This window comes from Ammospiza nelsoni, chromosome 3 (assembly GCF_027579445.1).
Source record: "Ammospiza nelsoni isolate bAmmNel1 chromosome 3, bAmmNel1.pri, whole genome shotgun sequence".
Lineage (NCBI taxonomy): Eukaryota > Metazoa > Chordata > Aves > Passeriformes > Passerellidae > Ammospiza > Ammospiza nelsoni.
The window spans coordinates 112,621,520-112,639,053 of NC_080635.1; the positions used below are offsets into that span (position 1 = coordinate 112,621,520).

General features: G+C 44.6%; 1 protein-coding gene across 2 annotated transcripts in view; it reads left to right on the plus strand.

Moving 5' to 3' along the window:
* PINX1 (PIN2 (TERF1) interacting telomerase inhibitor 1) overlaps nucleotides 1-17,534 on the plus strand; it is a 61,586-nt gene extending 44,052 nt beyond the window's left edge. For both annotated transcript variants that reach the window (XM_059469104.1, XM_059469105.1), the window contains exon 7: nucleotides 15,141-17,534. In XM_059469104.1, the coding sequence (XP_059325087.1) occupies nucleotides 15,141-15,743 (603 nt within the window). In that variant the 3' untranslated portion in view covers nucleotides 15,744-17,534. The remainder of the gene's footprint in view (nucleotides 1-15,140) is intronic.

The window sequence follows — 17,534 nt, forward strand, 5'->3', positions numbered from 1 at the left end:
GTTTCCACTTTTCCAGAGGTGATTTCCTATCTGGAAGAGGGTCTGTGGCTGTTTCTTGTCTGCTTCAGCACCAAATATTATTCTAAATGGTCTTTAGTGGTCATTTATACTGTTGTTACTGTTTTCCTGTTTCTCATTGAGCCTCACTTCCACCTTAAATCAACACCTCCTTTTAGCACAAGTCCTGTTTGCATGAAGGTGGTGAAAAATGTCTGAGAAATCAGATTAAGGGTAGTTGGAATTAAAGGTAAATAGTTCTGGCACACTTGATTTTGGGGAGCTTTGGACCAATTGGCATTATAGGGATTTCTTTTTAACCTCTATCTGTGTGATGTCTTGTTTTTAAAATTGTCCAGCTTCTTTTAGATATGATATTTTAGGCATGCAAGAAGCATCAATAACATCCAGCAACAGGGTGGATGAACTGCTGAAATACATCCTGACTTTTTAATTTTATACTGTTTCATAGTAGGTTCTATTTTACCCATGTGCATTTTTTTTATTTATGAACACTGAATTATTTTGGTTTTATTTCAGCTGTTTAAAGGACTGCGTCATTTTTAGCCTGACTTTCAGGTCAGTTAAAGAATAGATGTTTTTTTTTTTTTTTTTTTTTAACACTTACTGTCCTTGGAAGTGTTTGGAAGACATGGATGTGGCACTTGAGGATGTGGTTTATGGGTGAACATGGTGGCACTGCTGGATTGAATTTTCCAACCTTAATCATTCCATGATTCTGTAATTTTTTTTGTTCTATTCCATCCTCTCTCACTGATTTGAGGCACAATCCACAGGCAGACAAATCTGATGTTCCTACTCTTTGTGAAAATAAATTATTGCATGAAAAGGAAAGACAAAGCATTTTCCCAGCTGGGTTCAACTGTGTCATTCGACATCAGAGAATCCACATGGAGGTGGATTAAAGTGTTAAAAACTCCATAACCACAGTTACATCTTCTATCAAAACCTGTTAGAAGCTTTATCAGGTCCAGGATTATCCAGCCACAATATCCAAAACACAACCATCCTTTCCTAAATGAAAAACAGGGCTCCCACCTTGGATCAGCCATGACCTTCACCTGTGCTTCGAATGAGTTCTTGGAGAACTCCATGGCTCCACCCTCCTGCTTTTCTCAGGGCATTAAGTGTGGGGTAATGAAGGGAATGAACCTGAGCTGGCATTGCTCAGTCACTGCAGGGATCTGAGATGGGATGACTTGGTGGTGTTGGGACCACCCAGCTCTGGAGGCAGCAGGAGGGATCAGCTGAGAGCAAAACCAAGGAAAGAGCAGGGCAGTGGAGGATTAATTGGAAGGAGGCAAAGCAAAATTAGCAAGCAGATTTAAGGTGGATTTTAGAGTGTAACTGGGGGTAAGCAACATCTCTTGAAGCTTCTGTGTTCCTGCTAAACGTGGGGCCACTCAGGTCTGCTGGATGAGGGAACGCTCCCCATCCCTGGAAGTGTCTTAGCTCAGGTTGGACGAGGCTTGGAGCAACCTAGGATAGTGGAAGGTGTCCCTGCCCATGATTTTTAAGGTCCCTGCCAACCCAAACCATTCTGTGATTCTTTATTTCCCTTTTTTCTACACTGTTTTAGTGCTCAGCATCGAGCAAGAATTTCTTTGCTCTTTGCAAAGAAATTTGCTCTTTGCTCTTCTCTTTCTTTGCTGGCATCTGGTTTTTTTCTCTGCTTCAGGACACTTAGAACTTCTTGCTGAGCTCTCCTGAGCCTTCCATGATGGATTTGAGACCCCAACCAACAGCACTTCCCTCTCAACAGAACAGCTTCTCACAGCTGAGGAACAGGAGCGGTCTGGGGACAGCCAGCTCCATGTTGGGCTGATACATCCCTGACAGGAGGGTGCAGCCACGTGGGGTCAGGTTCTTCTCCCAGGTGACAAGTGACCAGAGGAAATGGCCACAAGCTGCACCAGGGGAGGTTTAGATTGGATATTAGCAAAAATGGAAAGGGTTGTCCAGCCCTGACACAGCTGCCCAAGGCAGTGGTGGAATTCCCATCCCTGCAGGGATTTAAAAGCTGTGTGGATGTGGCACTTGGGGACATGGGTCACTGGTGGCTTTGGCAGTGCTGGGGGATGTCTGGACTTGGTGATCTCTGAGGGCTTTTCTAACCTCAGTGATTCCTCAGACCGCAGAGCATTAGGAGCAAACGAGACGTTGGGAACAAATTGGTTTTCCCTTTAATCTGACGTTTCCTCTTGAGTCTTCATTTTGCTGCTTATTCCTGGAGCAGTTTGCTGCTGATCTGTGATAAGCATCCCATTCCCACTCCTTTTCCAGAGCTCCTGTGCCAGGAGACTTTCCAGCTTGGAATGCGCGCGCTGCCTGCAGGGTCGCCTACCTGGCAATTATTTGTATTGCTTTGTACCCACTCAGAGCCTTTAACCTGCAAGTCCCTTAGGGCACAGATTCTGTGTTTTGTGTGGTTCACTGGGCAACCAGAGAGCTCTTCACTCCCCTCAGGGCATTACACAAAGTGTTAATAATAAAATCCTAGGAAATCTATCTGGAATTGCGGGCACGGGGATTTTCTCGTTGGCGGTTTTTTGCATTGCTGCAGAATCTTTATGCAGTTCCATAAAGCTGGAATGAAAGAGAAGTGAGCCTTTAAAACTCAGCCAGGTCAAAACCAGGGATGCAGTCATCACCAAAACAATAAAAAAAAAAAGGGAAGACACCTCTGCTCTGGAGCCAGGCTGAAAGAGCTGGGAATGTTCACCTGGAGAAGAGAAGGATCCAGGGAGAACTCAGAGCCCCTTCCAGAGCCTAAATGGCTCCAGGGGAGCTGGAGAGGGACTTGAGACAAGGCATGGAGAGACAGGACACAGGGAATGGCTTCCCACTGCCATAGGGCAAGGATGGATGGGATATTGGGAAGGAATCCTTCCCTGTGAGGGTGGTGAGGCCCTGGCACAGGTTGCCCGGAGAAACTGTGGCTGCCTCTGGATCCCTGGAAGTGTTCACAGCCAGGTTGGATGGGGCTTGGAGCAACCTGGGATAGTGGAAGGTGTCCCTGCCCTGTCACGGGATGGGATTGGATGAGCTTTAGGTTTCCACCCAGCCCAAACCATTCTGTGATTCCATGAAAAGCAGAACAGAAACACAAAGGTTGGCCATGGAAAGCAGCCCAAAGGCAAAGAAGTCCAAGGGTGGATTTGAAGGTGGAAAATGAGGCTACTTACTGTCAGGAGAAGAATTCAGTGTAAACCCAAGAGCAGGTTAGACAGATATGGATGTGAAACAATAATAAATCAAATATTTTTACCTTTAATGCCTGGGAGATCAGGACTCTATTTCCCATGAGCAAAAAAGCTGAGATAAGATCCTGATTGTGAGGCTACAAAGTGGCTCAACATTATAGGATCAGAGAATCACAGAAGGGCTTGGGTTGAAAAGATCCCTAAAGATCGCCGAGTTACAGCCATTCCATGGCTTTTTATCAGTTTTGAAGGACAAGACCTCTCCTCTTGGACATTTAAGACTTCCTTTACCACTAAAGCAGACCTGGGAAATTTCTATCCTGTATGTGCTGATCTGAGCTGTTCTCTCCTCAAATGACCTAAGGTTAAAGCAGGTGAGTTGTTTTGCAGGTTGGCAGAGCCAAAGTTGTGCCAGGGATGGCAGATTTCACCAAGTGACCATGAGGATCCTTTGTCCCAGGTCACAGCAGACGTGCTCTGTCTTGCTCAGGCTGCAGGGCTGGGTGAGACATTCTGGCACTCTCAGGCTCCAGGGATTATCCATTAGTTTGTGCCAGCTGCTCCATTACAGGTTTTCCAGCTGCTTTGTGGCTCAAATGTGCTGTTCACTTTCCTGTTCTCAGTGGGGATCACCTCTCAGTTTGGTGTTTCTGGACAGGATCAGTGGTGGGTGGATCTAAAATCAGAATTTCAGAGTGTGGTCATCATTGTTGACCTACTCAAGGCTGTAAAATGTAGAGATTTAACCACATACTTCCCCCCTCTCCTTTCCTCAACATTATTCCTTCTCTGTACATTCCAAATGCCATCTTTCTCCATCCCAATAACCATTCCAAACTGATCATTTATCCTTTTCTTCCCCTTCTTCATCTTCCTTTATGCTTCCTTGGCTCCCCAGCAGCATTCTGCTTCAGCCTTATTAGAAACCTTTGTGTAATTGCTTTGGGACCTTATTTTTCAGTATTGAAGGGATACCCAGGATTCATAACACTCCTTAGGAAGTGTGCAGGGGCCTAGAAGAGCTGTCTTACAGTAGGAAGCCTCAGGAGTTGGAAATATTTTATTTGCTGCTGAAATAAGAGCGAGTTTTTAGGCTTTCCCTGATAATTGTTACCATTCCCTACAGGCTGTTGTGGGATGTGTGGATGGAAACCCAAGAATAGGTTCTGTCCTTGTCTCCTCCAGCAGTTTTTTTTTCATCCTGAATGATGTCATGATGTTGGTGTTGCATCTTGCTCATGGTTACAGTCATCCTGTCTTTCCTTCCTTCGGTGCTCCCGTTGCCAGAGTTAATTTAGAACCAAACTGTGTAAATACTCACAACTGGTCGTGTTAATGAGCAGGGAAAAGCAGCAAAACCTGGAAATCCAAATAAAGTCAGAACATTTTATATCTCCTTTAAAACACAGAGTTCACCTTTGCTTTTGTGCTGCCTTGGAGGAGAATTTGTGCCTCCAGGAACTTGGAAGCTGCAAGCGAGCACGGAACAATGCAAGTCTCTGCAGAAATGGGGCTGTGATAACTTGGCTTTTTTGGCCTACATTTCTCAGTGGTTATTATTTGTTAATTATGTTGTAGAGTGCTCACAAGTGGGCTAATTGCTTCCCCAGAGAGCTTGCAAGGAAATGATGGACAGAACAAGGGCAGGATGTTACACATCTCAGATAGCGAAGAGGGTAAGGTAGGACACGGGCAAGATGGGTAGGGAAACACTTGGAGCAGCATTTTGAAGCTGAGAGGAGAAGAGTTGTGTTGGTTTTTGGAGGGGAGGATGAGTCCCAGTTGGAACTGATCTGAGGAGCTGATTGTCAGAAGAGTTGTTTAAGGAAGCATCGAAACTAAAGGCAGAAATGAAGAAGAAATGCAAGAATTTATCAAAGAAAAGAAAAAGGCTGCAGAGAGGTTGTACCTGTCTGGGTTGTAGTGAATCCTTGAAAACAAGGATAAGATCTTTATGAGCAGTAGCCACACTGCATGAGTGATCTTCCTTAAAAAATAAATCCCATTCCTCAGACCAACTCTTTTCTTCAGACCATTATAGATGGGAAAGAAGGAAAAAAACCTGCATATACAGCCCTGCTGTTGTATTTCAAATTTAAGTCTCATTCTTGCTGGTTTTGTTTCTGCATCTTTCTTTTATCCTTCACAGGAGGGTATTTATGGTATTTAAGGTATTTCTGGTCTGTCCTGCCCCAAATTGGGAAGTTCTGATTCATTTCCCTGTGCTCTGAGTCCCCCTTTGCACCTGCTTAGAGGAAAGGAACCAAGCCTGAGGAAGGCACACTAAAAAGTGACAACAAAGTGACACAAGGTATTTCTCAGGCTCCTGGGCCACTGCTGGTGATGAAAAACAGGAAATGTCTTTCTGCTTCCCCAGAGATCTGAGCTGGTTTGGATCCATGGATCAGCTCTCCCACAAATCACTCTCACATCAGAGGAACAGAAGAGGCTCAAGTGTTGATTTTCCTTTTGAGAAGCATTTTCTGAGGGGAAGGGGAAAGGAGCAAAGCTTTGGTTTAAGTTACCTGCTTCAAATGCTCCTGGAAGCACTTTATTTGTACACAGATCTGCTTTTCTAAATTTATTATTAGAAAAGAGCCAGAAGAGGAGTTTGACATAGGCAGGTGTTGTTTTCAGATTTCAAAGCACATGCAGTTTCCTCTGCCAGAAGCCAAAGCTGTGCTGCTGTGACTGTGCTTGCTCTTGGAATTGCTACCAGAACTCCTTTCTCTCCTCTGGGTGCTTCCAATGGTTTTTATTCCATTCTTGCTCTCAGCATCGCAAATCTTCAGAGCCCTCATTGATACCTTTGCTTGTATTCACAGTCTGGCTGGCCAAGCCCACTTGTTGCTTGTTTTGGGGTTCTTCTCTATCTGTAGAGCACAGGAAGAAATCCTGAACTCGAGAATCAGCAAGGGTTTGGTCTCCTGAATTCTTAATAGCAGTTGCCCATTCCACACACATTGCAAAGGGATAATAAAAAGTGCCCAGGACATGTGGAGAAGGCTTGGATTGCTTCTGGGCATGACACAGTAACCACAGAACTGGGGACAGGGATAGAGATGACTGTCCTGGACTCTTGAAGAATTTTTTAGACATTTAGAGTCTGGATTCAGGATTAACAAAACAATCTGCACTGATTTGCATCCTGGGCTGATCCCCAGTGTGGGCAGCAGGGGAAGGGAGGATTCTGCTGCTCTGCCCTGCTCAGGTGAGACCCCACCTGCAGAGCTGCCTCCAGCCCAGGGGCCAACAGCAGAAGGATGTGGAGCTGCTAGAGAGAGTCCAGAGGAGGCCACAGAGATGCTCCAAGGGCTGGAGCCCCTCTGCTCTGGAGCCAGGCTGGGAGAGCTGGGGGTGCTCACCTGGAGAGGAAAAGGATCCAGGGAGAGCTCAGAGCCCCTTCCAGGGCCTAAAGGGGGTCCAGGAGAGCTGGAGAGGGACTGGGGACAAGGGATGGAGGGACAGGACACAGGGAATGGCTGCACACTGCCAGAGGGCAGGGATGGATGGGATATTGGGAAGGAATTCTTAGCTTTGAGGGTGATGAGGGCCTGGCACAAGTTGCCCAGAGAAGCTGTGGCTGCCCCTGCATCCCTGGAAGTTTTCACAGCCAGGTTGGACAGGGCTTGGATCACCCTGGGATAGTGGAAGGTGTCCCTGCCCATGGCAGGGGGTGAAACTGGATGAGCCTTAGGTTCCCACCCAACCCAAACCATTCCATGATTTTTCTCTGCCCACTCCTTTAAAATACAGTATCTGAGACTCCTGGTGGTTTGATTCCTCACACATCTGTCACAAAAGTGCTGGGTCGGGGCTGTGTTCAGTGTCCCAGCCCCAGCTGCACATGAGTGGAATTCCAGGGTTATTTCCATCCTTGTTCATCTGGGATACCTCTGTGAAGGATCTCAGAGCACCATACAAACACTTTATGAAGCTCTCAGCCCTGCTCTGAGTTTCATGCAGTTGATCAGGCATGTTCTGTGCTTTGATAACCTGTGCCAGAGCTGGAGGGAATAACTTCTCCAGGGTTTCCCAGCAGCTGGGAAGAGAACTTGGGAAACGTGACCTTCCCAGTCCTGTGCTTGCTTTGCTGGACTGCACTTCCTCTGTTATTCAAGGTGAGAACAGAACAGTTAGAATTGATTTAGGTGCTTTTTGGGGAGATGAAGTCACTGTGTTTGGATCTCTGCTTCGTGCCAATAGAGAGATCCTAAGGGAAATCTCTCCTAGTAGTTTTGTTTATATCCAGTCTTAGGCACAGATGTAATTTGCAGGGAAATGTGAAGGAAGAGAGGCTGTGCTGGCCTCAGCAGAGGAGCTGGAGTGGAATGAGATGTCACAGGGATATCTAAGTGTCTCTCAAGATATGAAAAAGATTTTCTCTGCCATGTGCTGAGGTTTTTTAACTCATTCCTTATGTGCTTTCAGCCTTCTGCACCTCTTGGGAACTATCCCATGGTGTGTATTCCCCCTTAGCCTCAGCTCCTGGACTTTTCTCTCTGCCTTTGTTGTGCAATAACTTCAATAAATTGTGTTCTTTTTCCTGAAAAGTGTAAGAACAGTAGGAGGAAGTGTATGTGTGTGCCCTGTGGGACACAGTGCCAGGATTCCCAAGCTGCCCTTGGAAATACAGGTGCTGTGGCCTGACCAGGATCTGCTCAGGACAGCTGGAATGAATCCCCAGGACTATCCTTGCAATCACGTCCCTGGCCAAAATTTAATCCGTTGCACTTTTGCAACCCTGTTGTTTCCTGTTCCTCTGGTGTTTGCAGGCTGGAGGCAAAACCTGGCTGAGTGTCACAGCTTGATTGTGAAGCTCCTGTTTCACTGATGGGATCAGGCTGGGCTCCAGCTCATCCTGCACCCCTGGAAATGGATTGTTTGTGTCACAAACAAATGGCATTTTGCATACCAGGACTATTCAGCAAGAGAGATAGGGGTTTTCTGGTGTGTGAATTGTAAGAATGAATGAAAATTGCTAAAATTGGCCACTTGCTGAGGTACAGGATGAGCTTTTGACAAAAATATAAAACAGAAGGACGAGACAGGCTGGGAGAATTTGGATGCGGTTTTAATAGAAACGCATCACCACAGAATTTAAAACTGAAATAAAAATGGAATCAGCAAATACAATGCAAATGAAAATCAAGCACCTGTAGATTGCTGCAGTGGGGTGAAATGGGTGTTATTAAGTGGTGATAAAACCTCCTCATTAGGATGTGTTGCCACATCCAAGGCCAGGCTGGATGGAGCTTGGAACAGTCTGGGATAGTGGAAAGTGTCCCTGCCCATGGCAGGAAGGTGGAATTGGGATGGGCTTTAAGGTCCCTTCCCACCCAAACCATTCCATGATCCTGTAATCACAACAGGGATATCCTGAAGGATGGTAAAGCCTCTGTCTTTGGAGATTTAATTCCAAAAAAAAGGTTTAACTCCACTAAAAAAAGTGGAGCTGGTCTAGCACTCACAGTAGTTCTGCTCCAGAGGTCAATGATCCTATTAATAACCTCCAGATTATTTTAGGCATAAATATACTATAATAAAATTCCTCAGCCTTTTGATTGCTAGAGAAACAATCTGCTCTTTTGTAGTTGCAAGTGTAGCAAAAATGGATCTTCATAATTCCATGGAAAACATTTTTCCTTGTCCCCTTTCCATTAATTACTTCCTTACCTCTCTTCTTGTCCTTGCTGGGTTAGAGACAGCCAATGGCTCATGTGGAGTGTAGAAGTTAATATCAACTGCAAGTTAATATCAACACAGCTGATGTTTCAATATATTCTGGCACAGAATTTATTTTAACAGTCAAACAGGAAAGTGCTTCTCTGTAGTTATTGGAACTTGTCCTTTTAACAAGTGTCATGTCATCCAGGTATTGGACATTCAGGATTCTCATTCCATTTCCCATCAGTGGATTCATTGTTCTATTGGTACTCAGGATAAATCACAGTAAAATCGAATGAATATGTGGCATGTCCTGGTGATTACACCACCATGGCCAACAAAAAACAGAAGTTGCAGGAGATCTGAATTTTTACCACTTTTGTCCAGGTTGAGAATCCCTGCTTCTCATCTCTTTCATTAAACCCTCATTTATTTTAACAGGCTGCCTATGGAAGTGGTGGAAACATCATTTATTTTAACAGGCTGCCTATGGAAGTGGTGGAAACATCATTCCAGGAGTAATTTAAAATATGTGTGGTTATGGCACTTGGGGACATGGGTTGGTGATGGCCTTGGCAGTGCTGGGGAATTTTTGGACTCAATGGTCTGGGATGGATTTTCCAACCTTAACAATTCCGTGATCCCCAGGAGGTCAAATTGCATCCCTGTTCAGGTTTTTGAAGTATTACAGGACTGAAAGATGCTTCTGGAGTCCAGATCTTGCATTTTCCATTCCAAGCAAAAATTAATTCCCCCTAACACTTCCCTGGTAGCTGAGTTGTTTTCAGTGGTTGAGACTCCCAATGATTGTTAAGGCTTCACAAAGATACTGATTTCTCCTACTGGCAAAGTTTTCCTGTGGGTAATTTCCACCTGCTGCTTGTCCTTTTCCTCATGAGCACCAGGGCAATTGTCCTGTGTTCCCTCTGCATCAGCCTTTTCTGTATTGGGAGTCTGTTCTCATCACCTCTTCACAAGATGCTGTCTGCAATAAACCAATTTTAATCAGGTAAATTAAAAGCATTAGAGCCTCCTGGGTACCTGTTCTGATGCCAGAATCAACTGCAGAACTGCTGGTATGTGGCCTTATTTATGCATGTATTTATTTTAATCCTGCTTAAACTCATCAGGCTACAGGTCTTTGTTCACCCTCTCGCCTGTTTGATCCCAGTCCAAATGTTAATGCTTGTACTTAGCTCGAAGTTGTCAGCTCCTTAAAGCCAAACTCTGTCATCCTTGATGTCTGCAAAGCTCCAGAGTGACTCTTCAGGAATCATCTGCAGCCATTCCTGGGATGGAGAGATACAGGGATGCCCTCAGCTCTTGCCTCTCAAGTTTTGTGCACTGCATGAGGGTCCTACCAACCTCTCAGTGAGGATCTGAAGCAGCAGGAACAGAACAGGATTATTTTAATCTTATTGTTACAGTTTCTCAGCAAGGAAGTTGGTAAGAAAGGCGGAACAGCGGTGGCTGCAGTTTAAAGCTGAGTGATCCTGTGTTTTCCATGGAACTCAGGCTCCATGTGCTTCATCCAGCCCACTTTTTGTCATTTAAGTGAGAGCCTACTGAAATAGTTTAGCTTTATTCTGCCTTTTTGCTCATCCCTTCTGGACTTTGCCTTTTGTGTATTTTTTGTGAATCAGATTTCACAAAATCATTGTGAATTAGTACCAACAAAGCAGAGTCGTGTGAAATTACTGGGCTTGAGTAATAGTAGTTCATATGTAGCAGACAGAGATGGTATAAGAGATTATTTTATTCCCCTGTTTTATGATTTTAAGTGTGAAAAAGGAAATACTTGAATTCTGAAGAGGAGGGAAACTTCTCTGAATTAATCCAGGCTTCTTCTCTTGCTCCTATATGTTGCCAAAGAACCCTTTGCTTTGCACATGAGTTCTGTCTCACTTTCCCTCCCAGGGTAACATGCAGGTGCAGCTCTTATTTTTGAATATTAATTATAATAATCCCAGAATGGTTTTGGTTGGAACAGACCTTAAAGCTCATCCCATTCCTATCTCTGCCATGGACACCGTCCACTAGACCAGGTTGGGTTTCAAACCCATTTGATTTCATGATGTGTGTAAATCCTTCCCACTTTTGGCTTCTTCTCTTCTTGTTTTCACTGATGTGAATTCCTTTGATAATTGTCCATATCTCCCTGTTTTTTCCTTTCACCAAATAACTGAAAGGTGCTCTGAGAGTGGGATGCCCTGGAGATGCAATCCTGATCCTGCAGGATTCAAGGGAACCAGGATTTCCCTTTGTAAGTTTAGTGTACTCCCTTAATGATTTAATCAGCAAGCAAAGAAAGGCAGAGAAAAACATGGTGGTACATGGAGTGCTTTATGTCCTTTAGATTATTTTCCATACATTTCACTAATTACATAAACAGATGATATTTACAGGGAACTTCTGCCTGTAATTGACCTTCATCTCTTCCTGTGCACTTCCCAACCTCTCCTTGAATTTTCCTATTGTTTCCTCTTACTCATTCCACATTTAACACCACGTTTCAAGCAGTCCTTTTGTTTTGCTTGGGACCATCCTACCAATTCTCTATTCCCCATTCCTTTTAACTTCATCTCAGGCAATTTTGGAACTCATGGCATGGACAAACATAATTTCCAAAGCCCAGTCTTCAGGTTTCCCTCCAGTTCCAGCCCAATTGCTCTTTTCCTTTTACTTGATCATCTGTTCTCTGGAGGAAGAATATTTCTTTCTGTCTTTTATCTGGTGAAAATTTTGTCTTTCAGAATATTTGGCAGCACAATCCACTTTCAGGGATATCTGCCTTATTTTTCTTTGAATTTTTTCTCTGTGTTGGGTCAAGCAGGGGAGGAATTACATAAACTTTGAGGGGTTAGAGAAAACCCCTGGTTAGAGTTCAACAGTGTTCCCATGGCTACTGGGACAGGTACACCACAGAAGCAGGAGTACCTTGGCATTTAACAGCCCTTCCAGGTGATTTATGGTTTTACATAAGCTTTTCCTAAACTCAGAGGTTTTCTAGGGTTGGCACCTCTTTGCTTGTCTCCATGCCCTGTTAATTCTGTGCTCAGTGGCCCGTGGTTATTAAAATTCTTATCAATAAAGGAGTTTCTGAGCAAGGTTCTTATTTTCTAAACTCGTACATACTTTTGGAACTCCTCTGCTTAACCAAAGGAACATTTGTTTTTATGCCTAATGTACTTCATGAAAAGAAAGAAATGTGTAGAGTTCAAGTAATATTTGCCTTCAATTACAGTAATTAAGTTGTCAGGACTTGAAGTCACCAAGGCAATGAGAAAATCCTTTCCTGGTTGGCCAGGGAGCAATGGGTGTTCTGGACCCGAGTGTGTTTTACACATTGGGGTGGGGAGGGAAACGGTCCTGGCTGAAAACCTGGGAGTCTGTTTGTCCTTTTGCAATCCAGGCTGTCAAAGTCCTGCTGTGGGGGGAAGGAAAATGACCCTGTTTGCCTGGGCTTCAGCAGGACCAGGGAAGTGATTGTCCCTCTGTGCTGGCACTGCTGGGGCACCTCCAGTGCTGGGGACAGCTCTGGGACCCTCCCAGCAAGAGAGACCTGGAGGGACTGGAGCATGTCCAGGGAAGGGAACGGAGCTGGGGAAGGGGCTGGAGCACCAGGAGGGGCTGAGGGAGCTGGGAAAGGGGCTCAGCCTGGAGAAAAGGAGGCTCAGGGGGGACCTTGTGGCTCTGCACAACTCCTGACAGGAGGGGACAGCCAGGGGGGTCAGGCTCTGCTCCCAGGGAACAGGGACAGGAGGAGAGGACAGAACCTCAAATTGCACCAGGTTGGACATCAGGAGGAATTTCTTCATGGAAAAAAGTTGTTAAACATTGGAAGGGGCTGCCCAGGGAGGTTTGGAGTCCCCATGCCTGGAGGTGTCCAATGAAGACCTGTACATGGCTCTCAGTGCTTTGGGCTGGGTGACAGGGATGGTCCCAGGATGGAGTTGATGGTGTTTGAGCTCTTTTCCAACCTAAATGATCCAATGTGATGACATGGGATTCTCTGCTTGTTGGGTTAGGTCTTACTAAAAAAAAAATTAATATAAATATAGCTCAACCCATTTATCCTTGTAATTCTGTCTTGTTAAACTTCTGCTGCAGCTCCCCTTTCAAAGGTAACCTGTGTGGATACATCCTGTTTTTCCCCATGTTCCACATCCCTTTTCAGGCTTCTTTGCCAGAAGTCAAATAGTTTCAGTTACTTCATAACCCTTCAGGAACACTACAACATATCCCTACAAGAAAAGTCCCTAATTTTGATAAGTGCCCACACAAACATCACTGGAATCTCAAGTGCTGCCTTACTTTCGTTCCACTGGAATAGCTCTCTTGAAAGCAGATGGATGAGGAAATCACCACTCATAATGCATCACTAATGACACCAATTTTTGCATTCTTGCTCATGGGAGTAAAGGTTATGGATGCATAAGGAACCAGATCTGGAAAACCTTACTCACAAACCCTAATAAACCCAGCTTCAGCCAGCAAGTTTAATGATGCCCTCAAGAGAGCCAGGTCCCTTATCTGCAGCATCACACAATAACTATAAAATGTTGAGATAAGTGGGGTTTTATCTCCCAGCTCTTTGCTGGCCTTCCCTGAGTATCAGGTTATGGCAAAGTGGCTGTGAAATCTGACTGCTCTGATTTGGGCAGGCAGGATTCAGGATGTGTGGGCAGAGTGGATGCTCTTACCCATCTGTGCATTTATGAATGGGAAATCAGGGAATTATCTCTGACTGTAATCTCTGTGGATCCCCTTTCCTTCAGGAAGGGGTTGTAGGGCAGATGTTGGTGAGGATTCTACATCAGCTTTTGAGGATCCTTCCCAGCTTTTCCCATCCACAGGAGGTACCTGGTTCCCTGTGGTTTGTACAAGGCTTTAAAAAACAATTAATGAGCTGAGGGAGCTGGAAAGGGGCTCAGCCTGGAGAAAAGGAGGCTCAGGGGGGACCTTGTGGCTCTGCACAACTCCTGACAGGAGGGGACAGCCAGAGAGATCAGGCTCTGATCCCAGGATGAGAGGGAACAGCCTCAAATTGTGCCAGGGGAGGTTCAGGTTGGACATCAGGAGGAATTTCTGCATGGAAAGGGTGGTCAGGCATTGGAAGGAGCTGCCCAAGAAGGTTTGGAGTCCCCACCCCTGGAGGTGTCCAAGGTGTGACTGGATGTGGCACTCAGTGCTCTGGGCTGGTGACAAAGTGGGGATCAGTCACAGCTTGGACTCTATAGTCTTGGAGCTCTTTTGCAACCTGAATGATTCTGTGATTCTATGAAAATTTGGGACATTTCCAAGAGTCATTTGTGACTTTTGCCAAGCAAAAGGCTATACCACAAAGGCTTTGTTTTGAGTGCTTTGGTATGTATGTGAACAAGCCTTAATTTCAGCTGCCTTTCTGGTTTGTTTCTTTTGTAAATGTCAGATAATTTAACAAATTATACATTTCCATCTTGTGGCATTTGTTGCTTTCTCAGTCAATTCTCTTCATGCCATCCATAACATCCAGCTCCAGAGCTGTACTTTGCTTTCAGTTTGGTATTTCTTAGTTTGATATTTCCTTTCTAGAAAGGAGACTCTTCACCTGCAGCTGGAGATGAGCAGCTCTTTATTTCATATCTGTAGAAACCTTGTAAGATGTAACCTGTGATGTTGTTTGTGCCATCTGATAACGTGTGATCAAATGGAGCCTGTTTAAATAACAACATCTGGGACACCCTGACAGCAGAGCAGCTCTGAAACAAACATTTCCAAAGATCAGATAAGATGGGAGAGATGCCTCAATGCTGGATTGCTCCCTGGATTACAAGTTCTTTGCTGAAGAGTTATTCCAGGCATGGGATTTCCTTTGTGCCACAGGCTAATGGGTTGCAGTGGATCATTTTTCATGCTGGTTTATGTCTTGCAGAGACATGTACTTTGTAAAGTCTGTGTAATGCACTGAGTATGGCAGTGGTAGACATGAGTTATGTAGGAGTAGGTAAACTAAGGAACTCAAAACAACTGAAAATTGGCTTGGTTTGTGTTCTCTTGCTGCCTTCCCTCCTTCCACCTCTTTTCCCTAAACCTACAGCATCTTTCACATTAAGGGCTGCCTCACTTCCACCCAAATCTGTACTTTCATAGTTAATTTTCAAAGCACCACATTGCTTTTCAGTATTTTCCTTATTAGTGTGCAAAAAACCAGCATTATGTTTAAAGCCATGACTCCTGGACTCACTCCTGCTCCTCTGTGTTCTCTTGCAGGAGGATATTGCTGATCCTGACTCCCAAGAAGAGGAGAGGAACAAGTGTCTCTCCAGCCCTGGAGATGGTTCCAACACAGTGAAGAGTGCTCTCACTGTCCAGGAATATTTTGCCAAGCGCATGGCAAAGCTGAAGGGATCCCAGCAGGAAACAGAACCAAAGGTGGATCATTCCAGCCCAGCAGCTGAAGAAGCTGTGGAGCCTTCAGAAGAGCTGGAAACCAAAGTCAAAAAGAAAAAGAAGAAGCAGAAGAGAGATGATGAGGCAGAAAGGACAGAGGACTGTGAGAAACCAGGGAAAAAGCCTAAGACAGGGAGCTTGAATGGAAAAGAACTGGATGATCCACTAGATGAATGTCACAAAAGGAAAAAAAAGAGGAAACATAAAGAGGAGAACGAAGGAGAAAACATCAGTTGTGATGAGAATACAGGCAATGGAGAAATTTCTGTGGGAATGTCTGAGGGGGAGGAACTCAGCACAGAGGAGCAGGAGGAAAGGCAGAAGAAACGCCACAAGAAGAAGCACAAAAAGCAAAAAGAGGAGACAGGGGAGTGTGGGGAAGGAGCACCCAGAAAGAAAAAGAAGCACTGCAAGAACATTTAACCCTTTCAGGCTCAGGGGTGAGTCTGTGTTGTAGGAGGCTCTGTGTAAACACAGCACCAATCCAGGCTTGGACACTGCTCCAGCTCCAGGTGGATCTAAGCACAGTCTGGATCTAAACTCAGACTGGATTTAAACTCAGACTCTATCTAAACCCACCTTTTCCAAGGGAAAACCTGGTGATGGGCCAACAGGAGCTTCAGTCCATGTTCAAAAGGGATCCACATGGAGGATCAACACATCAAGACTGTGAAAGGCAGGGAATGACTTTCTGCTGCTTCACCTGACTGTGTTTTTCTCAATCCATGAAAAAAAAATTAAAAATCACCCTAGTACTGCCTTTTTTATTAAAATTGTTTTCACTTGTGAGAGCCCAGCTCTGCTTCTGGAAGCAGGAGGGGGTTTGCAAAGCTGTTTGTGTTTTTTCCTTGATTTTTGAAAAGTGGTGTCTAATTTTTACATTTATCTCTTTTTACATATAAAATGAATGTTGTTTCTTCCCAAAGTGCTTACTCTGATTAAAAGTTTGCTCAAAAAAGTGTCAGCACGTAAGGGTGAAATAAAAAGACCTCCCTGTGCCTCCAAACTATTGTCAAACAGTTGTAACTTTGCACCAAAGCTAAAGGAAACATGTATTTACCTTATCATTTAGTAACCATACCTAAATCTTTGATTTCCAGGCAATATTCAGGATCTCTTCACTGGTACCTCTGAAATCCAGAAAGCTGCCTTGGATAAAGCAAGGCTTTTTCCTGAAACTGGGAGACCAATAGATTTTAAAAGCACTGTCAGATTGCTGTTGCCATTCACACATTGAAAACTTGCAATTTGGATTTATAACCAAACTAGAGCTTGTTTCTCATTGTAAGCCTGGAAATAAGGAATGCTGGAACTGGGCACTGCCACAAGCAGTTTTGTGGGAGATCTGAAGCATTCAGCATGAATTTTGGCATTTTAATGTCATTTAGAGCTGTCATGAGAGATGGGTGGGCTTGGAAGTGGTGGAATGGGAAGAAGGATTCCCCTTCCTGGTGTCCTGTTCTGATATTTCTTTGGCCACAGCAAACTGACAGCACAACCCTGAAGACCAGAGAGTTATCCTGGCAGAATCCAGAATCCAAATCCATGAGCTGCTCATTTCATCCAGGCCTGGCTGGGTTTCATCAGTGTAAATATAAAACATCCCATTGGCTGCTCTGCTGAAGAAAATGGGTACATTTTTATATTGTCTCAGCTCAGTGGAGTTGCTTAACACGGTCTGAGGAACATTGTCAAGATGCAGATGTTAATAGGGAAAAAATTTCCTTAAGCTGCCTTCATTGTGCAGTGGAGGAAGCTCCATCTGCAGCACCCAGACCACATGGATGGTTTGGTTGCAGCTCAACTCTGGTTTTTTAAGATCTCTTGGTTTCCAAAGCACCTTTTTTTCCCGCTGCCTTCAGGACATGCTCATTCACTGCAGCAAAATGAAATTTCATTTCTTGTATAGGAGAACAAGATGCCTTTCCCTGGATTTCACATGCCAGGGATTTTAACCCTTGTTGCATCTCCTTTTCAGGCTGTACAATTATTATTCACCATAATCTGCTTGTCCCTGGCTGCCTTAAATGAAATACCACCAAATACCATCAGTTATTGTCAAACTGGGAGGAAACTCCATGCTTGAGGTGAAAAAAATCATCTTCTCAGTGAAAGAAGACAGCAAAATAATGTTTTATGTTAAACTGAAGCATCCCTCCTGATTTCTTGCTCACCACAAGTTGGAATTTTTGTTATTAAAATCCAAAAGCCTGA